General features: G+C 51.9%; 1 protein-coding gene and 1 long non-coding RNA gene across 5 annotated transcripts; one reads left to right on the top strand and one right to left on the bottom strand.

Moving 5' to 3' along the window:
• CA5A (carbonic anhydrase 5A) lies at positions 1 to 26180 on the top strand. Of its 4 annotated transcripts, none has more exons than XM_043898253.1 (8): positions 7 to 1368; positions 3638 to 3835; positions 14618 to 14736; positions 17295 to 17390; positions 17519 to 17581; positions 21041 to 21098; positions 21183 to 21338; positions 23868 to 24002. In XM_043898253.1, exons 1-8 carry the CDS (start codon positions 1212 to 1214, stop codon positions 23906 to 23908), a joined length of 888 nt encoding a protein of 295 aa, XP_043754188.1. In that variant the 5' UTR covers positions 7 to 1211; the 3' UTR covers positions 23909 to 24002. The 4 variants fall into 4 exon arrangements, with proteins under 4 accessions (XP_043754187.1, XP_043754188.1, XP_043754186.1 ...); XM_043898251.1 differs by lacking the exon at positions 21041 to 21098 and adding an exon at positions 26066 to 26180 and having other exon boundaries at positions 21 to 1368; positions 23868 to 24034; XM_043898252.1 differs by lacking the exon at positions 21041 to 21098 and having other exon boundaries at positions 1 to 1368; positions 21183 to 21411; positions 23868 to 23988.
• On the bottom strand, positions 23769 to 25618 carry LOC122691624. The gene is made up of 3 exons (XR_006340469.1): positions 25191 to 25618; positions 24484 to 24575; positions 23769 to 23901 (listed from the first exon to the last, which is right to left on the bottom strand). It is a non-coding gene; the product is annotated as an uncharacterized LOC122691624 (long non-coding RNA).

Genomic DNA, 26180 nt, shown 5'->3' with positions numbered 1-26180 from the left:
AAGTCAATGAATGAATGAATGGGTGAATGAATGGATGAACGAAGCCACCCAAAGGTGGGTACGTTTCTAAAATGACTCCACAGGAAGAAAAGCATCTATGTTCCAGAGTTGGTTTTTGTTGCTTGCAACCCAGACAGTCAACTCATGGGCACATCAGGGAACTGCACGGAAGCTGCAGACCCAACTATGGATCCAATCAGCAGGTTTCTTGGGCCCTTGGGAGCCCCAAGTGGACTCAGAGTTCAGGACCCCCATCCTGTGGGGTTTCCAGATCGAAGAATCCAGGATTCTAGGATCAGTTATGATAGACCCACTCTCTTGAAGCTTATATGTCTAACCCCGCCCCAAAATTTGTACATACCTTTCCATCTGAACCCTGCCATCTCCATTTCACAGTAGGAAGTATCTGGGGGAATAAATTCCTGTATAGTCCAAAGTAGGTTTTTTGTTGTCTGGCATCTACAGGTATTATAGATTGTGTAGTTAGGGTAATCATCTGATTTATTATCCAAATGTGGACATTTTGAGCATGAAAATGGGCATGTTAATGTTTATGCTGAGACAGGAGGCAAAAATTAGAAGTGTCCCAAGCCAAGCAGGACGTCGTACTTTGGGCAGAATGAATTCCTACCAGATCACACCTGTTTCATGGACACAGGACGGGCTGCTTCCCAGGGGCCCTGGGCGGGGGGGCCACCTGCTCCCCTGCCTTGTCCACCAGCAGCTTTGGCAGATTCCCCTCCTGCCCCTCTGACCCTGCTGCTCCCTGGAGACACACAGCGCGGCTCTGGGCCAGGTCTTGAATGGCCCGAGGCTGGGGGGACCTGCAGCCAGGGTCACACTCAAACAGGGACTTTGCTCTGGTCTGTTTGCTCTGGTCTGCTCCCTGGTCTGGCAGCAGGCTCTCCAAAAGCTCCCCTCACTCCCTGGCACCCTCACCCCGCTGTTTATCCGGTCAAAGCACAGTGACCCAAGGGGCTGGCCACAGCAAACGTCCCTAGTCCCAGGGCACCCTTCCCTCAGCCAAACCCCACGTCATCTGATAAGTTGGGGCGGGCATGGGTTGAAATTTAACCATCAGCGCTTTGGGTGAGGTTTTACAAAAGAGGTGGGCCACCCCCACCCCACCGCTCGGCTGTCCTGCCCAAAGTGAGGGCAGAGAGTGGGGAAACCCCCCTCTGGTTCTTGGGTCCCCTGGGAACAGAGGCAAGATGGTCAGGCCCCCAGTGCCGGGCTGGAGTCATCTGAAGTCCTCAGGTCTGTCTCTCCTGGCCAAGCAGGTATGGGGCACCCTCCGTAGCCACTTGCTAAGGCCGGCGCGATGGTGCTCACAGGTTCCCTGTGCGTGGAGAAGGAGAAATGACGCTTGTAAGTAGAGCCTCGGGTCTCCCAGGTACAGATTCCCACGCTGTGTGTCTCATGTCATGGCGTCTTTCAAAATAGGAGATGGTTGGAGCCAGATGGCTTGGGTTCAGGTTTCTACTCTGTCTTTTCTGTGGGAGACGTGGGCTGTTCCTTAACCTCAGATCCGTCAGGAGGGTGAGAGGCTTGGAACAAGGAGGGAGCAAGTGACCACCCTGACCCCCCCAAGACAAGCTGCTATTACTCAATATCCTGCCCTCCCAGAACGAGCCATACCAGCCAGTCATTAGGGCTCCAAGCCCCAGCAGAGAATGTCTCAGTAAATTTGATAAATAGGTCACCAGCCAGTTCCATCCAAAGACTGGCCCAGGTCAGCCTCATCCTGGCGGTGGTGTCCTTGGTTGTCCTGTGACCTTGGACTCGCCCCTCCCTCTCTCTCGACCTCAGGTTCTTACTGTGTCAGATACAAGGCCTGCAGGTACCCCCAAGTTCACCTCTGACGTCAGTATTCCACACATTCCAGGCTAGGACAGTTGGAAGAGCTTGGACTTTGGAGCTTGCCTCCGTGTTGGGCATTGGTGACGCTTGTCAGCAGGGAGAGCTGGCCGATTGCTTCATCTCCCCAAGCCTCAGTTTCCTCATCTGTAAAACAGGATGATGAAATCCCACAGGGGGCCACGTGAAGATAAAATGACTCGAGCAGAAAGCCTGGCACACACAGTGGACCCTTAAAAATACTACATTAGTTGCTCAGTCCTGTCTGACTCTTTGTGACCCTCTGGACTCTAGCCCACCAGGCTCCTCTATCCATGGGAGTTTTCAGGCAATACTGGAGTGGGTTACCATTTCCTTCTGCAGGGGATCTTCCCAACCCAGGGATCAAACTCATGTATCCTATGTCTCTTGTATTGCATGTGGATTCTTTACCCACTGAGCCATCAGGGAAGCTCAAACATTCTCACTTTTCCCAATTTTTCCGTGGGTCCACACCTGAGGACGATACCAAAATCCCCATTTCTCTGCTGTCCTTAGTCTCTCCTGGCTTCATACTCCCACCAGCGCTGTGTGATAAGTACCGTCAAGAGCCACCTTTTACAGGTGATGAAACTGAGACTCAGGGAGGTTAGGAAACTTGCCAAGGGACACACAGCCACAGAGTGGTGGGACCAGGGCTTGGATTCAGGTGCCCTGACGCTCTTCATGATCACAAGTACAAAACAGGAGCCAGGTATGAAGACATCTACAGTCAAGTGAAGAAAACCAAGGCATAGGTCGACTTTGTACTGAGCAGTGCTTTAGCTTTTTTGAGAAGCCTTTAGTGTGTTTCTCTGAGCTTGGAGGAAAGTGCCAGAGGCTGAGCTCTACATCAGCCAGAGCAGCTGCCTGTGGGAATCCAGGAGGGAGGGTCTTCCTCTGTGAGCAGACCCTTCTGTATGGTTTGAAACTTGCAGGGTGTCTGGGTGGGGCCTGGCGTTCTGCATCTCTAGCAAGCTGCAGCTGAGCAGGGACCCACCTTGTGTGCGTGCTCAGTCATGTCAGACTCTGCGACCCTGTGGACTGCAGCCCATCAGGCTCCTCTGTCCATGGGATTCTCCAGGCAAGAATCTTGGAGTGGGCTGTCATGCCCTCCTCCAGGGCATCTTCCCGGCCCCCGGACTGGACCTTATGTCTCTTATATCTCCTACATTGGCAGGCAGGTTCTTCACCACTAGCGGCCACCTAGGCCAGGAACCCCGCCTTGCATGCTGCGTAACTGAAAGCCTGGGGGTTGCGGGTGCCAAGGCTTCTATTCCAGGCCCTTCTGAGCAGGGTTTTCCGTGGATCCTGGGGCTTTGGTTTCCCGGAGGACACTTGGGTTTCCTGTTCTCTGACACTTGTAGCAACCCCCATGAGTCCACAGTCCTCCACTGCCTGCCTCCCTGGGCTAGGCTGGGCTGGACCCCTGCCCCCCACCTCCCCGGCACAACTCCCTGTGACCGCGCTGTGACAATGACCACAGGTCAGAACGACTCCAAGCAGCCACAAGGCCACGGTGAGCTGCACTCCCTTCAAAAAGAAATCAATCCTGGGCGTGGCCCGGGAGAGGAGATGGAGCGAAGGCCCCGCCTATAGGGGCGGGGTTACGAGGCCCGGCGGTCCCAGGCTCCACGTGGGGCCAGGTTCTCCAGTGCTGGCTCCTCTGGGACCAAGTTTGCAAGTTTCTGCCTCCTCGATCTGAGGCTGAAACGGCGCCCACGCACCATGAGGGTCTCCTCTTCCCTGTCTCTGCCCCCAGTGCACCCCGTCTGGAAGGGTCCAGCCTCCGTGCCAGGGGGCACCCGGCAGTCCCCCATCAACATCCGCTGGAGGGACAGCGTCTACGACCCCCAACTGAAGCCCCTGGGGGTCTCTTACAATGCGGAGGCCTGCCTCTATGTCTGGAACACCGGCTACCTCTTCCAAGTGGAATTTGACGACTCCACGGAGGGGTCAGGTGAGCCTGAGAGGGGGTCTGGGCCCCTTGCTCCTGTGAGTCCTGAGAGTGGGTCACAGCAGAGGGGGAAGGCTGAGGCTGGCGGTGGGGAAGGACAGAACGATGGTCACTCTAAAGCTGGTGATGCTGACCAGCTATGTTGGTGTCACATCCCTGGGGGATGAAATGGAACAATGAGGTCCTCCCCTGGGGGTTACATTCCAGGGGCTGGAAGGAAGAAACTGGGAGCTAATAAAACAAATACATTGCACTCTGAGGAGAAAAGCAGAGTGGGGTGGAGGAGAGAGGCACTGGGGTGGAGGAGAGAGGCACAGAGGTGGGGAGTCTTGGAAGGAGAGGAGGAAGAATTGTGGCCAGGCGTCCAGGGTCTGGGAACCTCATTGGTCCTCGTTCAGAGTGAGACGGGGCAGTGATGTGGCTGACATCCAGCTGCTTCAGGAAGAGGTGGGGAGCAGGGTCGAGCAGGAGGCTGTGTGGAGTGCTGGTGATGGAGGCTTCGGGGCAGGGCTCAGCGTCCTGCCAAGATATCTGGTGACCATCTCACTGAAGCCTCACCGGGACTCCTTACAAGTGTGGGGTGGGGACTCTGTAGGTTTGGGAAGTTTCCTTCCACTTCTGTTTTACTTGGCAAGATTGGCTGTGCTGGAATTTTTTCAGCACCTAGACACATCATCATAAGCCTTGTTTACACTAAACATGTGTTCTCCCTCTGGAGAATTTATGACAGGCAGAGGATGCCCATGTGACAAGCCCCCAGTGAAAACATCGGACATCAAGTCTCCCATGGGCGTCCCTGGTGGGCAGTGCTCCACATGTGTTGTCATAGCTTGTTGCTAGGATTCAGAGCATCCCTTGTCACTCCATAAAGGACCTCCAGACACAGCCTCGCCCTCTGCTGATTTTGCTTGCATCCTTTCTCTGTAATATGTCTTAGCCATGCTTATGATTAGTGTGCCAACTTTTCTCTGCCTTTGTTGGTCTGTTCCAAGTCTAGATTCCCAAGGAGCAACTAAAGTTGACTTTTCAGGTTTAATATGCTTTGTATTAAATTTTTTCTCAGTTTTACGCAGCAACTGTAAAAAACAGACTCTACCTGAGTCCTAGGAGTTGTCCTAGGGAGCCATCAAACCTGTAGACCCCGACACAGCCCCGAGACCCAAGCCCTCTCCAGGCCAGCCCTCAGTCCGCCTCCTCCCATACGGCCAGTAGTCTTGTTCACTAACCCATCACTCTGGTGAGGATGTGAACTCCACAAGGGCAGGATCACTCCTACTGGACACTGCAGGTGCTCAATAAATTGGAGGGTATACCATGAATGAAAAGTTAAACGTATGAATGAGCCAGGAGGAGGGACTGGTTGGTGAAGAAAGGCCCAGCCTGACCCTCCCCAACTCTGATGGACCGATGCTGCAACAGGGGACGGGAGCCCTTTTTCCCTGTGCCGGGCCCTGTGTGCTTCTCACACATCATGACTCAGTTTCCAAGGTCTCTTTCCTCATCTTGCAGGTGAGACGGAGTCCGTGTGTCCTGGGCACAGTGTCCATGCCTGGGGAAGCTCTCACAGGATCCCTCAGGGAGGCTTCTCATGTAGGGCTCACAAAAACAAGTGATAGGAACCCAACTCCAGCCAATGCAAACCGAAGGATCTTCTTAGGAGGAAAGGCTAGCTCACAGAAGAGAGGGGAAAGTTGGATGTTGGCCAGATCTTAAAAAACACAGAAACCAGACCGCTCAGTGATCTGAGTTAACAGCAGAGAAAGGTTTATTGCAGGGCCTAGCAAGGAGAACAGGGGGCTTATGCCCCTCAAAACCCTGAACACCCTGAAGGATTTCAGTGCAGCATTTTTATTTATTCTTATTGGAGTATAGTTGCTTTACACCGCAACTATAGGTCAGTTTCTACTGTACAGCAAAGTGAATCAGCCATATGTACATATATACACCCTCTTTTTGACACTGAGCAGAGTTTCCTGTCCTATACAGTAGGTTCTCATCGGTCATTGATTTTATACGTGGTGTCCATAGTGTATATATGTCAATCCCCACCTCCCAATTCATCCCACCTCCCCTTCCCCACTTTGGGGTCCATATGTTTGTTCTCTCTGTCTGTGACTCTTTTTCTGCTTTGCAGATAAGATCATCTATGTCATTTTTCTAGATTCCACATATATGCGTGAGTGTACGATATTTGTTTTTCTCTTTCTGACTTACTTCACTCCGTATGACAGTTTCTGGGTCCATCCACCTCTACAAATGGCACTACTTCATTACTTTCTATGACTGAGTAGTATCCCATTGTATACATGTACCAAATCTTCTTTTTCCACTCATTGATCAATAGACATTTAGGTGGCTCAACACAGCATTTTTTTTTTGAAATATATTTTGGAGTGGCTTTTTTTTCTTAGTGCCTTCCATTTTATTTTTTTATAAATTCATTTACTTATTTTAACTGGAGGATAATTGCTGTACAATATTGTGATGATTTTTGCAGTACATCAGCATGAATTGGCACAGGTATGCATGTGTCCCCCCATCCTGAACACGACATCCCACCTCCCTCCCCACCCAATCCCTCTGGATTGTCCCAGAGCACTGGCTTTGGGTGCCCAGCCTAATGCATCATCAGCGCAGCATTTTTAAAGGTCAGGTGAAGGAGAAGTGTCTCAGGGTCTGTGGTCAGCTTGTGCACAATTCTCTGATCGGCTGATGATGATAAACCCTTAGGCTCCAGTAGGTCTGGGAACTGTGTGTTCAATTCAGTTCAGTCAGTTCAGTTGCTCAATTATGTCTGATTCTTTGCAACCCCATGCACTGCAGCACGCCAGGTCTCCCTGTCCATTGCCAACTCCCAGAGCTTGCTCAAACTCATGTTCATTGAGCCAGTGATGCCATCCAACCGTCTTACCCTCTGTCATCCCCTTCTCCTCCTGCCTTCAGTCTTTCCCAGCATCAGGGTCTTTTCCAATGAGTCAGTTCTTTGCATCAGGTGGCCAAAGTATTGGAGCTTCAGCTTCAGCATCAGTCCCTCCAATGAATATTCAGGACTGATTTCCTTTAGGACTGACTGGTTGGATCTCCTTGCAGTCCAAGGGACTCTCAAGAGTCTTCTCCAACACCACAGTTCAAAAGCATCAATTCTTTGGCGCTCAGCCTTCTTTATGGTATAGCTCTCACATCCATACATGACTACTGGAAAAACCATAGCCTTAACTAGACGGACTTTTGGTGGCAAAGTAACGTCTCTGCTTTTTAATATGCAGTCTAGTCATTGATCCATTGCTTTTCTTGGTCATCACTTTTCTTCTAAGGAGCAAGCGTCTTTTAATTTCATGGCTGCAGTCACCATCTGCAGTGATTTTGGAGCCCAAGAAAATAAAGTCTGCCACTGTTTCCATTGTTCCCCCCATCTATTTGCCATGAAGTGAAGGGACTGGATTCCATGATCTTAGTTTTCTGAATGTTGAGCTTTAAGCCAACTTTTTCACTCTCCTCTTTCACTTTCATCAAGAGGCTCTTTAGTTTTTCTTCACTTTCTGCCATAAGGGTGGTGTTATCTGCATATCTGAGGTTATTAGTATTTCTCCCAGCAATCTTGATTCCAGCTTGTGGTTCATCAAGCCCAGCATTTTGCATGATGTACTCTGCATATAGGTTAAATAAGAAGGGTGACAATACACAGCCTTGATGTACTGCTTTCCCTATTTGGAACCAGTCTGTTGTTCCATGTCCAGTTCTAATTGTTGCTTCCTGACCTGCACACAGATTTCTCAAGAGGCATAAAATATGAAAAACTCCAAAGGTCACTTTGGACTTTTGTGTGTGTATTGTTAAGATACATTTGACAGAATAATTGTGATTCCCCGGGGGAAAGGGGCTGGTGGCTGAGCTTGGCACTCACTCTACCCCCTGGTCCAAAGAGCACCCAACACCATGACTGAGATCCTCACCAAGATCACATGCCAGGGACATGTGAGTCCAGAGGAAATCTTGGCACTGTTTCTCGAAGGCGGGAAGGTATGCTGGACAGACAGACATGAAAACATTCCCTTTCACAATCACTCCCATTGGATGAACGACAGCACACCACAGACATGCCGTCGTGGCTGAGTGTCTTCATTCTATGTAAGGAGGAGGCTGGGGGCAGGGCCGGAGGCGTCTGGTTCAAGTCCAATTCCCCCTGATCCTAAAGTCAGCATTGCATCACTGTGTCAGCTGAGTACTGACATGTCCAGGCACGGCTGGTCAGAACCTTGCCTCCCCCAACTCTGCCTTCCTCTGGGCGAATTTGTTCCAGGAGAGGGATTCCCAAATGAGGGATGATGGCGCCTACAAGATGGGCCGCCCCCTGGCAGAGCAGCACAAGGGGCAGCATCTTGATCCCCATGACCACAGCGTCGGCCCCCTGCTGGTGGTCATCACCCAGTTTCAGTCACTCTTGTGGGGTGAGCCTGCCTGATGCAGGAGAGAGCTGAGAGGGGAGGACCCCAGAGGTGCTGGGGAGGAGAGGGGCACACTCCCCAAGGGTCCTGGGAGCCGCCACCTTGAGGTTGAACCTGGGCTGACCCTGGGCCCCCTGATTCTGATCGCTCTCAAATTGAAGGCTCTTGCGCCCTGTTGCAGCCAGGCCTCTGCCTTGACCGGGTCCTGACCCCCGAGTTCTGGCTCCTCTACTACTTCTCAGTCTGGCTTGAAGGGCCCCACCCTGTCCTGCCACAGACCGAAAGAAATATCTGGGTGTCTCTCCCCGGCCATATGAATTAGTTGGATAATTCCCCCTGTGGCCCGTGTCCACACCCGCCAATCTGCTTTCACTTTACTTGTCATTTTCCCCAAAGCCCAGTTTCCTCTGCCTTTCTCTCCTGCTCAATTTCACATGCTGCCCCCGCCCTCCAGCCTTGAGCCCCCTCAGTTCAGACTTGCTGTCTTCTTTGTTCACCTCGAATGGAAATTAGGAGCTGCTTGGAGCAGAGGAAATGGAAAATGCAGCTGAAAGACAGGAAGAGCTCAAAAAAGTTCTGCAGTAAGAAAATGAAAATTGTGAGACACTCCCATGATTTTTTTTTTTTTTTTTTTTAATGCATAGACAGAAAGGGAAAGCCTCGGGGCAGGAAGGGAAGTGAGTGGAAAAGGACATGGTGCAGAAGTGACCATACACAAAATGTTCACACTGGTCAGGCCACGCCAGCAGGTCAACGTATGAGCCCCAGAGACCCAGAGCCGAGGCCAAGGGCTCTGGGGTTCCACGGGGTGAGGGACAGGCATGCTCGAGATCAAGGCCTGCCAGCAACGATGAGCAGCAGAGCTGGAGCCAGTGGTTCTTTCCAAGGAATTTGCGACTGAAGGCCAGGGAGGGAAGGCTGCCGGCAGGGAGGAACACAGCGCCGGCTCCAGACAGACTCGAGTCACACCCCACAAGCCCCTCGCAGGCCAGGCCCCCGCATCTCAGCTCCTGAGAGATCCTCTTCTTAAGGAGTGACAGCGCCGCTTCTACCCAATGGGCAGCGTAGGTGCAGAAAATGGGGTTGAAGGTCAACGGCCAAAGGCCACAGGTAGATCCCACTGCTCCTGGCAGAGATGCCTGTGTTCTCTGAACCAGGTCCTAGCTTACCACCAGCGGTGACTTCTCTACTACCACCAGGTGCATTTGAATGCCTGTTACGTGAGTGTGTGAATCAGGGTACACTTTTCAAGGCATTTAGTTCCACCTGCCCCTGTGCCATCCACATTCCAGGAGGCCAGGGCGGCCCTGCCTCATCCTCTCCATCCCCAGCACTTAGCAGAGGCTGTGGCACATTGGAGGAACTCAGTGAATATTTGTTGAATGAATGAATGATTTTCCCTTTTAATGCTTTGTGGCTGGCCGAGCCCCCTCTAAAGGACACTTTCTTAAAATACATTTATCCCTCAAAGTCTTTAAATGCAGGTTCTATCTTAGGGGTATTAGTGGCTGTTTCCGATGACAGCAAATCTCCACCTTGATGATGAAGATGGTGACCATGATATTAGTAATAACAATGAGGCAATAACAATAGCAGAAGGTGCTCCCACTGCTGGAGCTCCTCCCCGGGCCAGGGGCCAGGCCAAGAAACATTTTGTAAGGACCAGCCATGTTCTGATGGGGAAGGCGTCATCGTCATTGTACAGATGTCAGGTCTGAGGTGCAGAGAGATAAGACCACCATGCAGAGACACGCTGCTTGAAAGCAGGGGCTGTGCTCACGCTTGCCTGGCTTCAGACCCAGAGTCGACGTGCAGTGATCCCAGAGGTTAGGACCCCGAGAGCAACCTGATCCGCCATACTTCTGGATTTTGAAATTCTGGGGTGGGGTTGTGCCCCTCGGTGCTGGCCCCAAGCTGTGGCTCCTGCTTACCTAGAAAGAATGACAAAGACCTCCCTGATCCAGAGAACACTTAGAGCATCAGATCATCAGATGTGCTAAGATGTTAAATCCCAGGGGGTCACCAAGAATAGGCTGATTCTCAGTGCCACTGAGTTTATTTGCAGTTCTAAGTATTAGTCGCTCAGTCACATCTAACTCTTTGCAATCCCATAGACTATAGCCCACCAGGCTCCTCTGTCCATGGGATTTTTCCGGGCAAGAATACTGGAGTGGGCAGCCATTCCCTTCTCCAGGCAATCTTCCTGACCCAGGGATTGAACCTGGGTCTCCCACATTACAGGCAGATTCTTTACCATCTGAGCCCTAGGGAAGCCTGGCCACTCTAAGTAGAACATCTCAAACTGATACCATTGAGTTATTTGCTGTTCTGATTAAATAGGACATCTCAAACTGCTCTCAGGCTTATTTTAAGCCTTAAAACAACTGTGCCTGCCAAACGGCCTGTTTATCCTGGTCAAAGCACCAAAGTACTAATAGATGGCTATTATCAGTGGCTGTTATGAGAACAGAGACGGTAGATCTGGGCTTGGAGTCAGACTCCAACATTGCTGTCCTTGGAGATGCAATTCCCCAACTGTGTGTTGAGCACCTGCACCTGGAGCCTGCAGGGGCAGGGAAGGAGGGGAGAGAAGGTGAGGCAGGACAGCGGATGCATGGCCTCCAGTCTGTGAACAGAGGCGCTGCCAGTGGAGTCTGGGGCTGGCAAACTAAAAGCTTCCTTGTCACAGATTGGGCTCGACTTTTCAACTGTTTTCTGGAAGGGGGTTACTCTGACACTGTCTGTCATTATGAAAAGGCACTAAGATTATTTTATCCAGGGCGGCCGCCAGTTGTTTTAAAACAACCCAGTTGTTTTAAACTGGGTTCCTAATTTTGCTACAAGAAAGGACAAGTGTTCAGCTTGAACTCCGCCATGAAAGCCAAGGGCTGGACCTTCAAGCAGGCCTGGGCTGGGGCCACTGGTGGACCTAGGGAAGGTGACATGGCCCCTGTGAGTTTCAATTTTCTCATCTCAAAACTGGGCCAGTAGTAGCTATTTGCAGGGTCATTATGAGGAACGGTCACTGGGGAAGGTGGGAGTTGTGCACGATGCTTAATGTATAGCAGGCACTTGCAAAGGCTGGCTCACCCATGAATGGCACTCGGAGCACGTGCTGGCTGTCCACCAGGCGTTGACAGGTGGGGGTGCACAGCACCAGGACACAGGAGACGCTGACCATTGAGAACCGATGGGACCCTATCCTCAGTCAGCAGCGTCATCCCATTGCAGAGATGAGTGCTGTGGCTGCCGGCATTGTGTCCTTTGGTGCTTCCAGAAGACTGGGTGTTCTGCTAAGAAGTTTGTATTTAATCCTTGCAGCATCCCTAAGGAGTAGTTGCTAGGATCCTCCCCATTTTACAGGCGTGGAGACTCAGGCTAGGAGCAGTTTGGCAACCGGACCGAGATCACTGCGTTTGGAGGTGATGGTGCCAACACTGACCCAGAGCAAACCCCCGACCACTGCAGCAACAGGACACTGTTCTCTGGTTTTGAAGTAAAGACACCAGTGCCCAGCTCGCGGCTGTCTGTGCCCGTCCATCTACCTTTACGGACATGGTTCCAGAGAAGGAGGGGGAAGAGGGTCGAGCTATAGAAATGGGACACCCGAGCTTGTACCAGAGCGGCTCCTGTACCAGCCGGTGCTGCTTCTCTGCTGAAATGTGCGTGAAGGAGGGAGGCCTGCAGGCATCGCAGTTACAGGCTCCCACTGCACCTCCTCCGGCCGGCCGCGGGGCGCCGCTGCAGCCCAGCCCAGCACCAGCGCTCCTCACACGGTGCTCCGCTCCCGATCCGCACCTGCAGGTCACAGAGCAGGCGATGGGCAGCAGCCCGCGGGGTGTGCCTGGTCCTAGCGGGGGGTGGCCGCCGCCCACGGACAGATGACCAGGTGTCGGGGAGGAGAGGCCCCGCCGCTGACAGGAGCTCATCTTCCCTGTGGCCCGGATTCCAAAGCCGACCTCCGTCCACATCCTCTTCTTTAGACGGCTGCCTCTTTGGGAAGCAGGCAGGAGGGAGGCCCCTTGCGAGAGGCTAGCCTTGGAGGGTTCTGGGGGCAGCTGGATGTGGAGGGCGGGGGAGCAAGCGGGGTGGGGCGGGGGAGCGACCGTGGGCCCGGGGCCCTGGTCCAGGCCTGGCTGGAGGACGACCTTGGGCAAGTCCTCACCTGCCGAAGGAGGGGGCGATGCCCTTGCCCAGCCCCCTTCCCACTCCCCACTCTCTGCTGGTGACCACAGCGGGCAGGGGGTTTTCTACAGGGTGAGTGTTGGCCGGTCTAGCCAAGGCCAGCTCACGGGGCGTTTGTGCCTTGTGCAGTTGGTGTCGCTCTTTCTGGACACCTTGTGTGGTGTCTCCAGAGTCCTCAGTTGTTCAAGCTGGAAGGGACCACTAGGACCACCTAGCTAGGAGTCTTTCCTTCTTTAATCAGTGAAGAGGCCAAGTCCCTGAAAGGTGGCGTGGTGTGTGGTTGCCAGCATCACTGTCACCATCTGGTGACTGTGCGTAAAGAGGCCATCCGGCCAACACGGCTCTTCTCACAGGTGGGACCGCCGAGGCTCCGAGAAGCTGAGCAACTTGCTCGAGGTAACACAGCATCTGCACGCATTAGTGCATATTGGTGAGCCCACGTGTCAGCTGGCCAGGGCTGCCACCTCCCCTGCCATCAGAAATGGCACAAAGATCCCACCACCGGTACTGGTGTAATTTCCTTAGGTGATATTTTGTACCCAAGGCCTGGGTTTGGGTGTCAGACCTGAGGTTGAATCCTACCTCCTGTGGCCAGGATAACCAGAAACCTCTTTGACCTCTCCTAATAAATTGAAAAACTACACAAGAAACTTTCCTGGTGGTCCAGTGGTTAAGACTCCGAGCTTCCACTGCAGGGGGCATGGGTTCGATCCCTGGTCAGGGAACTAGGATCCTGCAAGCTGAGAGGTGCAGCCAAAAAAACAAAAACTGTACAAAACTACGGAAGCCAGTCAGCTCAGGTATCCTCAGTCCCTGAAAGAAAACACCACCCCTTTGTATTTCCAGCCACAGAAAACCCAGCAAAATCTTGTAATCTGAACCCAACAAATAGGTTCCCTCCGTACAGAAAGGCTTCTCCTGACCCGTGGACTCCGGCTTCATGATTTACTGTGTTTTTACTTACTAGCTTGTGGGGCAAAGAGGTCCTGTGTACATTTCAAGTGAGATAGAATGTGTGTGTTCAGGAGAATTAAGTCATAGACTCTCATGACGAGGTGCCCAGAACGACGTCCTGGAGCTGCATGCTTACTTTCGAGTGAGGACAGATCAAGCGCAGAATCGTGGGCTGAGTCCGTTTTCTGGTTCACAGTTCAGTGCCTTCTGCTACCAACAACTTCAGAGGCAAAAGCATTCAGAAAACACCCTGAGCCCAGTAGCATCTGATGCTTGCAAGAGCATCTGTTGCGTCACTAAATGTTTCCCCTGCTTTTGCTGCATGGAGGAGCTGATACAAGCAACCTCCCCCAACCCCACCCCACGCTCTGCCAGTGTCTTTTCCAGACTCATCCCAGGATCCCAGTGTCCCAGGACGCTCACCTCAAACACAGGTGGGATATCCAGCAGTTACCATTACTTTCTTGCACTTGGTGGTGGAGCTCCGTTAGCAAAGTGCAGCTGGAGACGGCTAAACCCTGTGCATCCAAGCCCTGCCCCACCCCCATGAGCTCATTCAAATGCAGGCTCCCAGCCCCCACCCTGGACCTCTGGGGCCCACATTTCAGGGAAGTTGCCTCCGTGCGGATGCTCAGGGATGAGCCCGCATGCATTAAGGTCACAGCTCTTGGGGAGGCTCTCTGGGGATCTGGAGTGACTTAGACAGTGGTCATCTGGTGAGACTGGACAGAGCAGGGGCTGCCTGGAGATCAGCCCTGGTGGGAAAGTAGTACCTTGTAGCTCAGAATTTGTGTATTTAAACATCTTGCTCATTGCATATTAGCTTATGAAATTATTTGGTGACAGAATTCTGTCTGCTATTATTTCATTCAAAAGACATCTCTCTCTCTCTCTTTTTTAACTAAAGGAAAGTTGAAAAGTCTTGCAGGACTGGCATGCATCTCAGAGACGGTTTTTCTTGCCTTCCTGCTGCCTACCCGAACGCCACCTGGTGGCAGCACTGGACTCTGCATCTCTCCCGGGTTCCCCGTGAGTCACTGGGGACCCGCCGGGGCCAGGTGACATGGGATAGACAAGGGCCACCTTTCAGCAGCACGGATCTCTCAAGAGTGACAGCGTGTGAGCTCAGAGTCGTCAGGGTCACAGCAGCTCCCCAGTGTGACAGGCAGACTAACACCATGTCCACGGCTTCACTTTCCAGGAATCAGCGGTGGCCCCTTGGAAAACCACTACAGACTAAGGCAGTTCCACTTCCACTGGGGAGCAGTGAACGAGTGGGGCTCAGAGCACACGGTGGATGACCGCGTATATCCGGCAGAGGTTCGTAGCAGCTAACACGTGGGGGCTTCCTGAGTGACTTGGTCACCTGAGGTCAGGTGACCAAGCATCCTGGTTGCACAGAAAGGATTTCCTGGGACATGGGACTCGATGCTCAAGCCATTGGCCACCCCATCCATTCACTCTCAGGACTATCCTTAAGGGGGAGAGTAACATTAGCGCTTTCACTGACTAGAAGAAGAGACTGAGGTTCTGAGTGGCGCTGTAACTTGCCAGAGTCAGACAGCTGGGTTTCAGGAGAGAGTCTGTGCCCTTAGCTCAGCCTCACTTGAGGCTGGTCCACTGGGAACAAGCTTCCTGTCCTTAGAGGCATACGAGGCCTTTTACTGAGAATAGAAAATCTTTACGATAGAAACTACCTCCTTAAAACAAAGTGATATTTGGGACACTCCAAAATGGGAGTCAGTAAAGAAAAGGAGCAGAGACAAAGGTCAGGAATTGAGTTTGAGGTGGTAAGTGGGGCCTTATAGATGTCCCCCAATATTTTATTATGAAATTTTTCCAACTTACCCCCTCCAAAAAAAAAAAATGAAAGAACTGCGTAGTGAGAAACCGTAAAGTCGCTGGCCATACAGATCCTGTGCTGATATTTGCCATATTCACATATATGCACCCCCATCCACCCACCAACCCCACCCACCAACCACCTGGCCTTCTGATGCATTTCAAGTTCTGGACTGTTTCTGTCGCCATCATTATGGAAGTAATACTACAGAACCAGAGTCCAGTCAGACCAAAACCTGAACATTGCTGTGATCACACAGCCAGAGGTGGCCTCTGGGGACAGTTGATAATTAGGGAGTGACATTATCACTCAAACAATTAGTGATTGTTATAACTGCACACATTTTTACAAATATAACAAAAATGAAGGAATAGCAGCTTGTAACACACCTGCTTTCAGCAAGCCACATTCCTCTTAATAACTGTGTTCCTGCCCCCTTGGTCTTTAATGAGCAGCTATTTCAACAGAGGAATTCCCTGCAATGTGCTTATCTAGGAGCCGGATCAGAGCTTGGGACTCACCAGAGCCTGACTGTCCCTGAGTCAGGTGGGGGGGCTGCGAGGCTGTGCTGGCCATGCCACTGGCCCCTGTTGGAGCAGGCCGTTTCCTGTTGGGTTTGGAAGGCAAGGCCAGCCCCCTATGGCAGGGTCTGAGAAGGAGGTAGGCTGTGGGCGGGGCCCTGAGATTTCTTCTATTTCTGGAAGACCCCACAGGACAGCGGGTAGGGAGTTCCAGGTGAGGCACGGGAGGACAGAGGGAACCCAGGCTACCCTAACAGTCCCCAGTTTGTGTGGTCAGGAACAGTGGGACTTGTTGGCAGTGAGGTGCCACCGGATCCCAGCACCCCGGCAAGGCTCCCCATGCCCTCAAGTCTATCAGCTGACTGGGGGAGGGTCTTTCTGACCAGGAGAGGCTGGAGGCTTCTCTGGGCCGAGTCCTCATGGACTCAAGACCTGGGTCAGGGTTCAGAAAGGCCTCCCCCACCACATATGCTGCAGCAGGAGATGCCAACACCCAGGCCCCAGCCCGGTTCTCATCACGCAGAACCCAGGGGTCCTGGCTCTGCCTCCTGCTCACCAGTGCCCCAGGAATGCCCATTCCCCCAGCCATTCCCTGCTGATTTAAATCTGATTTAAATCATCTGGTCAGCTGTCATGCCGAGTTCAGACTTAGGAAAGCCAGAGGAAGGTTTGAAGAATAAGAAATTCAGGAGAGGGTGACAGAAAAAGTGCCATTTGGGTGGTGTACTAGCATTAAAAATTATCCACTGTTTATCTGAAACTCAGATTCAACTGAGAGTCCTATGTGTGATCTGGCAACGCTGGTTCAAGGCTGTCCGTGTGTGTGTGCGTGTGTGTGTGTGTATACTTAGTCGCTCAGTCATGTCGGACTCTTTGCCACCCCATGGACTGTAGCCCAGCAGGCTCCTCTGTCCATGGAATTCTCCAGGCAAAAATACTGGAGTGGGTTGCCATGCCTTCCTCCAGGTGGTCTCCCCAACCCAGGGATCGAACCCAGGTCTCCTGTGTTGTAGGCGGATTCTTTACCATCTGAGCCACCAGGGAAGCCTGAGCTGTCTGAGCAGTAGCAAATAATCCAACCACCTGTGTGTTTGACAGAGTTAAAGCAAGCCTCCTTTCTCTCCCCCTGAGAACGAAGGCTCTGCTTTCTGGGGTTTGAGTGAGCTTGGTCTGGGCAAGGTGGCACTAGTGGTTAAGAACCCTCTTACAGGAGACGTAAGAGACACGGGTTTGATCCCTGGGTGGGGAAGATCTGCTGGTGGAGGGCACGGCAAACCAATCCAGTATTCTTGCCTGGAGAACCCCATGGACAGAGGAGCCTGGCAGGCTACAGTCCACAGAGTTGTAAAGAGTCAGACACGACTGAAGCGGCTTAGCACGCATGCACACACACGCACAGGCTGGGCGACCCGGCCTGCAGCCATGAACTCCTGACAACCACACAGAGGAGAGCGAGGGTTCGCCTCTGGCCTCTGCTGCCTGGTGATGGGGGACTCTCTCCTCCTGGGTTCCAGCTGCACTTGGTTCACTGGAACGCTGTGAAATACCAGAACTACACGGACGCCGTGATGGGAGTGGACGGCTTGGCGGTGGTGGGCGTATTTTTAAAGGTAAGTGGGCCGGGTGCAGCTATCCTAGTGAGACCTGCTTTCTAGGCGTGGTCTCCTTAGGATGACATGTGCTTGTCACCCTGTCCCCGGCCCTGTCATGTGACCACTCCCCGTGCCACGCTGTGCAGCTGGGGGCCCGCCACGAGGCGCTGCAGGAGCTGGTGGCAGTCTTGCCGGACATAAAGCACAAGGTAAGCTGTGTACTTTGAAATCAGCATAACTGAAAAAGCAAGACTGCTTAGAGTAATGGCTCCTCTGCAAAGAAAAACAAGCAAACAAACCAGCTGGGAGGGAGGAGCAGTGCTGAGGGGGTCTGAGTCCGGTCCTGGACCTGGGGCTCCCCGGGGCTGATGCCAGCCATCTCCAGCTGGCTCACCCACTTGAACATGTTCCTGCTATTCCCAGGTCCTCCCCGCTCGGTGTAACGGGGTATCCCAATACTCAGCCACTCAGGCAGCATCTTGAAGATTTTTGCCTTGTCTGCCTGCCAGTAGTACTGTTAGTTATGTAGTATTTTTCATGAGATTAATCCACTTCGAAATTTTTAGCTTTGTCCCAGGCAACAACCTCCATTAGTGATAATGTTAGTTTTAAAACCAATTGAAATGAATTCCCAACTATGGCCATTTAAGAATATCCACCAGCAAGCCACCTGGCCTCCTTAGGGTCAGCCTCATCCTGGGAGAAGAGGGAGGTGGGGTGAGAGGATCCCATCCGGCCCAGCCCCCCACGCACCTGGCTGCACCCAGCACAGCCCAACCGCACGGCCTGCAAGTTACGAGCTGAGAGAGGGCTTTGATGGAGAAATGGAAATTCCTATACAACCTGCAGTTTATTTGTTCAGTGCCGAACAAAAGAATTCCGAGAGGGAAGGAGTCACCGCGTGGTCCTTGGCCGTGGGGACGGATGGGGCTCTGACGTGTCTTGACAATGGCCAGAGAGACTCCAGAGGGGAGCTGGGGACCGGCCCTTCCTCGGCAGCTTCTCGGGGGCCGTTTGATCTGTGCGGCACACTCCCCTTGATGTTGGCCTCCTGGGACCAGACCAGCTCGCCCCCCTGCTGCCCATGTGCCAGCTCAGGAACTCGGCAAGGTCGAGGTGCTGGAAGGACCCTCCTCCTCGCTGGTCCGCAGCCAGAGTAAACCTGGACTGTTCCCTGCAGCATCCACCCCCCAGGTGAAAGAAAGAGCTGCTGTGAGGGCTGTATACTAAGGGGGCCGTGCTTCTCCGAAGGCTCTGGGCAAACACACAGGCGAAACGGTGCCAGAGGGGGGAGGGAGGAAACCGCCAGTCCAGTTCTGGTCCCGATGCTTGTCCCAGAGCCTCAGCTGAAAAATAAGATTTAGAAGCTTAGGAGAGAAAGGCCACGCATTGGAGGGCAGGGGCCTGTGCCTCGTGGGTCAGGAGAGTGACAGCTTAAGTCATCTGTCAGTCTGCACTCCCTCCTGGGTTCCCCGGAGTCTGGGTGGACTTTGAACATCGGCAGCAGTAGGGGTCACCTCCGTGAGGTCCAGCTCTGAGGGATGGGGCAGGCCTCCTGTAGCACCTGAGTCCCACTGCTGTCTGGTCACGTGGCTTTGGAAGGTCTTATCTCTCTGTCTTAATCAGTGAAACAAACATAAAGGCTGGTTCTGGAAATCCAAGATGAGAGCCTCAGAGGGCATCTGGCAGGTCAGCACCTTGGGACCAGGGTCTTGGGGGAGGAGGTCTGAGGGGGTTTGTCTGTCCCCCCACACCTGCTGGTAGGACTTTCTGCATTTTGTCCTGTGTGCATATGTGGTCTGTGCCCTTTAAGAACGGAGTAGACAATGTGGGAGAATATCACTCAGCCAGGTAAAGGAATGAAGCACTGACACCCCCAACAGGGATGGACTTTGAACACATCATTCTGAGTGAAAGAAGCCAGATGCAGAACTCCCCAGGTTATGTGATGCCACTTCTAGGAAATGTACAGGATGGGCAGATCAGGGAGCCTCTGGTGGGGTCAGGGTTAGTGAAAGTGACAGCTTAAGAGTCTTTACCGGGGCTCTTTTTCTCTGGAGTTCTGTTTTGACGAACATGTTCTAGAATTGACTGTGCTGAGGGTTCACACGTCTGTGAACACACAGCCATAGGACTGTGCACTTTAGGTGGGTAGGCGCCACACTACGGGAATTGCATTTCCATGACGCCCTTTAAAAAAGTCGTGACTAGACACTGGTTACAAGCCATCTGCTGTGGCTTTCCTCCGTTAGAAGTGAGCTCCACGACGGCAAGTAGTGGGTCCACCTTGTGTGATCCTGTAGCCCCAGCACCTAAGACGGTGTCAGGTTTACCGTGGTGTTCATCGAATAGCTGAGTGCGCAAGTGATGTGGGATTCCACCTGTCACTAGGAACCTGGAGACAAGTTTCTGTCCATTCTAGAGAGTGGTAAGCAAGCCAATGTGAATTCTGAACACCGGGCTCCCAAGCATGGCATGAGCTGACAGAGCAGCCTGGAGCATTAGGCTGTCCTGGTCCATCAACGCCTCCCCCCTCCAACCATGATGAGAAGGAAAATTCTCATATGAGTCAGGGAATCTGGCCAGAGCAGCGTGTCCTCCTGCACATGTGTAATTGCATGGCTCTCATGTCAGGGAGGGCTGCTTTAAAGAGAGGATCAGCTGTCTCAAAAGTGTAATATTTTCTGATGCAGCCACTATGGAAAACAGTCTAGTGGTCCCTGAAAAATCTAAACATGGAGTTACCATGGGGTCCTACGTTTCTGCTTCTGGTATATCCTCGAATCACTAAAAGCAGGGACTTGAAGAGATGTTTGTACACTCGTGTTTATAGCAGCTTTATTAACAGCACAGATGTGGAAGCAACCAGAGTGTCAGTTCGTGATGATGGATACACAGAACATGGTCCATTGGCACAGTGGAATATTACTCGGCAGTAAAAAGTGGGAAATTCTGGAACTTCCCTGGTGGTCCGGTAGTTAAGACTTCAAGCTCCCAATGCAGGGGGCCCAAGTTTGATCCCTGATCAGGGAACTAGATCCCACATGCCACAACAAAGAATTTGCATGCCACAACTAAAGATCCAGCATCTGGTGCAGCTAAATTAAAAAAATAAACAAATATTTTTAAAGGGGGGGATTCTGACACAGGCCCCAACACAGATGGACCTAGAGGACATTGTGCTGAGTGAGATAAGCCAGTCACAAAAGGACAAGCCCCATATTATTCCATCTATACAAGATCCCTAGAGGAGTCACATTCATAGAGACAGAAAGTAGATGATGAATGCAAGGGGCTGGGGGAGGGGAGGAGTGCTGGCGGGCGGGGAGGAGAACTGGAGAGGGGAGGAGAGCTACTATGTGATGGGGACAGTTTCAGTCTGAAATGTTGAAAACCTTCCACAGGTGATGGTGGGATGGTTGCACAATGAGGTGAAGGTATTCAACCCCACTGAACTGTGTGTTTTAAATGGTTAAAATGGCACATTTTGTGTTGTGCATGTTATTTGACATCAACCTTGAAGAGTGTGATATTTTCACAGCCAAGGTGTAGAAACATGAGTAGCTTTATTATTTTTTTTTTTTTACATGAGTAGCTTTAAAAGAAAATATGCAAACCTGCGGTGGATACCCCTGCTCAATGCAAAAGGCCACGTTCTCTTGTTACAGTTTCCAAATGTGGCAGCCGCGGCCATGGCCTTTATCCCAGGAATGTGCTCCACTCCAGGCCAGTCACTGAGATGAAGCCAAGCGCGGTGCCCTCTTTCTGGCCTCCTCCACCTGCTTGACAGCCCACGGTCTCCTCCCCCAGGACGCGCGAGCAGCCCTGGGCCCCTTCCAGCCCTCCTGCCTGCTGCCCGCCTGCCGGGACTATTGGACGTACCCAGGCTCCCTGACCACGCCGCCACTGTCCGAGTCGGTCACCTGGATCATCCACAAGAAGCCCATCGAGGTGGCTCAAGACCAGGTCAGGGGCACCTGTATCCGGCGCACGGGACTTCACGGGGATCCCTCTGGTTTGGCAGTTTCACTGAGACAGTGTGAGCGAGCATTGTGCGGTTTCATGCTTTGGTGAATTTTTGATGTCCCTTCACAAGAACAATTTCCAGTTGAAATAGGAGCTCGTGGGGGTTGAACGAAGTTCCCAGTATTGCAGCTCTTCTCCTGACCTAGAAATATTGGTGTGTGAGAGGGAGACAGAGACAGAGAGGGGCAAGAGACAGACAGAGGCGAGAGAAAGAGAGACAGACAGAGACAGAAACAGAGGCAGAGAGACAGAGACAAAGACAAATAGACAGAGATAGAGAAAGGGGCAGAAGGCGTGGATGAAGGGGAACAGAGGTGGGGACAGACAGTTGTGTTCAGCACCTTCTAATCTTAGTGGTCAGCCTCAGGAGTGGCGAGTTTCCCAGATGATAGTCTCTGGGGCAAGGCCAGCACCTGCTCTTTGGTCTCCATTGGGGTAAAGCAGCTTTACAGGACAGAAGTGATATTATCATTGGGACATGGATCCTTGCTCATTCAGGGACCTCTGTGGGTATTTGCAGATGAGTAAATTAGGCAAAAGGGATGTCATAGATGAGTGCTGGAGAGCTGTGAAAGAAGTAGGGTCGCTGTAGGAGAAAAGGAGGATTAGGGTCTGTCCCACTTCTTTGGCCAACAGAACAGTAAGAAATCACACTGTGATAAGAAGTTATAGAATATAAATGCCCAGAGAAAATTCCAGAGGGGTTGTATCAGTCAGCTACTGCTGCAAAATGCCACCTAACAAATCACCCCCAAACTCAACAGCTTAAACAAGCATTTATTTTTCCCTACTCATAGATATCTGGGAGCTAGGACACTGTTTTGGCCAAAGTTGGGTGTTGGGTCAGGCCATGTCTCTCGTAGTTCTTGGACCAGTGGCCACCCAGGGCTGCTTCTCATGGCACAAGATAGCAATGCAAAAGAAAGGCCAACTCACACAGGCATATTTATGGCCTCTGCTTGCATCACAACTGCTCACATCCTGTTGACTAAAGCAAGTTATGATGGCCAGGCTAAGGCCAGAGGGGCAGGGAGGAGGCGAATGTCTATTTGCTGAGCGATGCCCTAAGCTGTCATTCAGAGGTGCACCAAAAAGTTAACCCTGGTTGTCCCAGGGTCACAGGTCTGCAGTGGTTCTTATTTTCTTTCTCTTCCTTTATTAAATATTGTGTGTCTGTGTATATGTGTGTGTGTGTTAGTTGCTCAGTCATGTCTGACTCTTTGTGACCCCGTGGACTGTAGCCCACCAGGCTCCTCTCTCCATAGAATTTTCCAGGGAAAAATACTGGAGTGGGTAGCCATTCCCTCCTCCAGGGGATCTTCCCGACCCTGGGATCAAACTCTGGTCTCCTGCACTGGCAGGCGAGTTCTTTACAGTCTGAAGCAGTAGATATTACTTATATACTTTTTTCAAGTTGAAGTATCTTTTTCTCCGGGAATTTCCAGAATCTGGAGAATGTCTGTCTAGGGCAGAGTTCCGAGATGACAACTGTGCAGCAGGCATGCTCCTCTAGCCCTGCCCCTACCCAGGACAGACATTTCTAATCGAACACAGCAGCATTCACCACCTCAGTTTCAGTTATGCACTTCCTGAGGGCTCTTGATGAGCACTTGGATGTCCTTCCAGCCTTTCGCTTCTGTAAAACATCCTCTTATTTAAAAGTCATGAGATGGGCCTTCCCTGGTAGTCCAGTGACCAAGACTCCACACTCCCAATGCAGGGCGCCAGGGTTCAATCCCTGTTCAGGGAACTAGATCCCACACGCCACAACTAAAGATCCTGCATGCCACAACAAATATCAAAGATGCAGCATGCCGAAACTAAGACCCAGTGAAGCCAAATTAAAAGAAAAAAAAAAACAACCCTTGAAAGGATGCTGTTGTGTGTGTGTTCAGTGACTTAGTCGTGTCCAACTCTTTGTGACTCCATGGACTGCAACACACCAGTCTTCCCTGAGGTGACGCTATTTGCTTTGAAAGGCTAAAGGTGAGATCTCCAACCTTCCCACAGAATAGAACTGTTCCAGACATGGTTGAAACTGGCCATCCTCACCAACACCCCTCTATTACTCAGCAGATGTGTAGTAAACACTAGTTAGGAGTCAGATGTTACAGCAGGAGAGGGTGGGCAAGTGGCAGGGAGGCAGGGAGGCAACAGCGCAGTGACCATAGTCCCACAGTCTCTGTATGCCGCTGCCTGGCAGGAAAATAGAAACTTAAGTCAATAGTTTTAAGGCAGAGTGGCAAGTATCACACAAAAATGCACGGTGGGGTCAGGCGGCTGGAGAGGCAATATGAGCACCCGTTGGAGGGCAGAGAAGAGCCTGAAAAGACATTGCTGTTCCGCCTCATTGGTTTGGTCATACAGGGCCCCAACTCAGGCTGGGAGGGCCCCGCACAGACAGGACAGGCGCAGGGGCTGGTTCACTCCATGCCTGCACCCAGCTTACATCGACACCCTCCCTTCCAGCTGGCCGCCTTTCGCTCGCTCCTGTTTTCTGTACCTGGTGAAGAAGAGAAGACGATGGTGAACAACTACCGCCCACTCCAACCCCTGATGAACCGGAAGGTCCGTTCATCCTTCCAGGCCACTCACAAGGGAGCAAGACTCTAAATTCACTCTGTCCACACTAACAGGTAGAACTGACTTTAACAAGAGAAAGTGTTTTCTCTTGTTTCCTGGGCTTCACGGTCTGATCATGTGTAACCTCTGAAATTAAAAAGACAGGAAAAGGTCATGATTTCCGTCAATGTACTTTGCAGTTGCAAGGAAAAGAATTGCTTCAAAGAAGCTTGAGCATCCCAGGGAACGGAAGTCTAGGATGTGGGATCTCTCAGAGGGCTCTCAGCAGTGCCCCGGCCTCAGGGACGCGCCAGCCCCGCTGACCGAGGTCATCCACCCTGCCCTCTCTCCGGCTCACAGTGTCCTCTCTCCAGACCCCCAGCGCTTGGCAACACACAGCCCGGGACCAGCGTCCCTCCTTCCCAATTCCAAGTTCCTGGTGTGTCAGTGTCCTGGGGCTGCTGACCGATGATGCGACTGGTGATCAACATGCTGTGGGTGCAGGGTACACAGCAGGGCCTACCTTTCTTTCCACAGCACTGAGACTGGAAGTCCAAGATCAGGTGCCAGCTTGGCTGGATTCTCAAAGGGTCTCTCTTGGCTTCTTGTTGTGTCCTGTGTGGGGTGGTTTTTTTTTTTTTTTTTTGGTGTATGCACACAAGAGAGAATTCTCTCTCTTCCCTTTATTTTTTTAAAAAATATTTATTTTCTTTGTTTGTTTATTTGGCTATGCTGGGTCTTAGTTGCGGCACTCAGGATCTTTGGTTGGGGCATGTGAACCCTTAGTTATGGCACGTGGGATCCAGTTCCCTGACCGGGGATCGAACCTGGGCCCCCTGAATTGGGAGTGTGGAGTCTTAACCGCTGGAATCCCTCTTCCCCTTCAAATAAGGCCACCAACCCTACTGGGTTAGGACCCCACTTGTAGGACCTCACTTAAGCTTACATACCTCCTAGAAACCCCTTAAGTACCCTGCACCCACAGCGTGTTTGTCCCCAGCCACATCATCGGTCACAGCAGCCCCAGGATACTGACACACCAGGAACTTGGAATTGGGAAGGAGGGATTTTGGTCCCGGGCTCTGTGTTGCCAAGGGCTGGGGGTCTGGAGGGGTGAGGACTTAGGGCCTCAACATGTGAATGCAGGTGACACAATTCAGCCCATGACAGTCACACACTGGGCCGGCGGACAGGGGGGTGGCCTTAAAACATAAAACGACAGAAACTTACTGAGTCAGAGCCTGGAGGCCAGGAGCCCAGTTGAAGGAGACAGCAGGGCTGTCTTCAGAGGCTCTAGTGTGCCTCCTGACCTTTTCCAGCTTCCAGGGGCCTCTGCTTCCTCGGCTGGCGGCCCCTCCCCTGTCTTCAAAGCCAAAAGGAGTTTTACAAAGTGTTTGCCTGGGACATGTCGCCATTTAATTGTGGTCGTGCTGCGGGATGTGTCATGACTTTTCACTGTGGGTTTTTTCTTAACTGTGATAAAACGCACATAGCATAACGTTACCATCCCAACCACCCTTGAGTGCACAGTCTGAGGTGCGTTCGCAGTATGGTGCAGCCATCACCACCGTCGGCCTCCAGAACTTTCTTACCTTCTTCAACTGAAATTCTGTCCCCACTAAACAGTAACTCCCCATTGCCCCCCCCCCACCCTAATCCCTGGTACCTATCGTCCTACTTTCTGTCTCTAAGGTTTTTAAAAAATACTAATTTATCTGCCTGTGCCAGGTCCTAGTTGTGGCACACGGGGTCTTTAGTTGCAGCCTGTGAACTCTTAGCTGTGGCACATGGGGTCTAGTTCCCTGCCCAGGGTTCGAACCCAGGCCCTCTGCATTGGGAGCAGAGCCACTGGAGCATCAGGGAAGTCCCCGTTGGTAAGATTTTGATCGCTATATGAACCAAACATAAATGGAATCACGCAATATTTGTCTTTTTGTGTCTGGCTTATTTCACTGAGCATCATGTCCTCAAGATTCATCATATGGTGGCAGGTGTGGGAATTTCCTCCCTTTTTAAGGCTGAATGACTTAAAATTCGCTAGCATGACTGAGTGACTGAACTGAACTGAATATCCTAGCTGATAATGGTATTTTTATTTTTTGTAGCATCACACACATTCCCCTCTGGTAGAGATGAAGCTCCACAAAAAACTTCGTGTCATCTTCCAGCTTTACCTGACTCTCAGGTAAACACTGAAAAACAGCCCAGTCCAGAAGGCAA

This window comes from Cervus elaphus, chromosome 4 (genome assembly GCF_910594005.1).
Source record: "Cervus elaphus chromosome 4, mCerEla1.1, whole genome shotgun sequence".
Taxonomy (NCBI): Eukaryota; Metazoa; Chordata; class Mammalia; order Artiodactyla; family Cervidae; genus Cervus; species Cervus elaphus.
Note: the sequence above shows the minus strand (reverse complement) of the source record. Positions and strands in the feature narration are given on the sequence as shown.

What these genes read in the sequence shown, in the direction of transcription:
- CA5A (XM_043898251.1), top strand. Translation starts at nt 1,212, where the DNA reads ATGGTCAGGCCCCCAGTGCCGGGCTGGAGTCATCTGAAGTCCTCAGGT. An exon ending in TGCCGGACATAAAGCACAAG is followed by an intron (nt 17,582 to 21,182) that starts GTAAGCTGTGTA and finishes CTCCTCCCCCAG; the next exon opens with GACGCGCGAGCAGCCCTGGG. An exon ending in TCGAGGTGGCTCAAGACCAG is followed by an intron (nt 21,339 to 23,867) that starts GTCAGGGGCACC and finishes CCTCCCTTCCAG; the next exon opens with CTGGCCGCCTTTCGCTCGCT.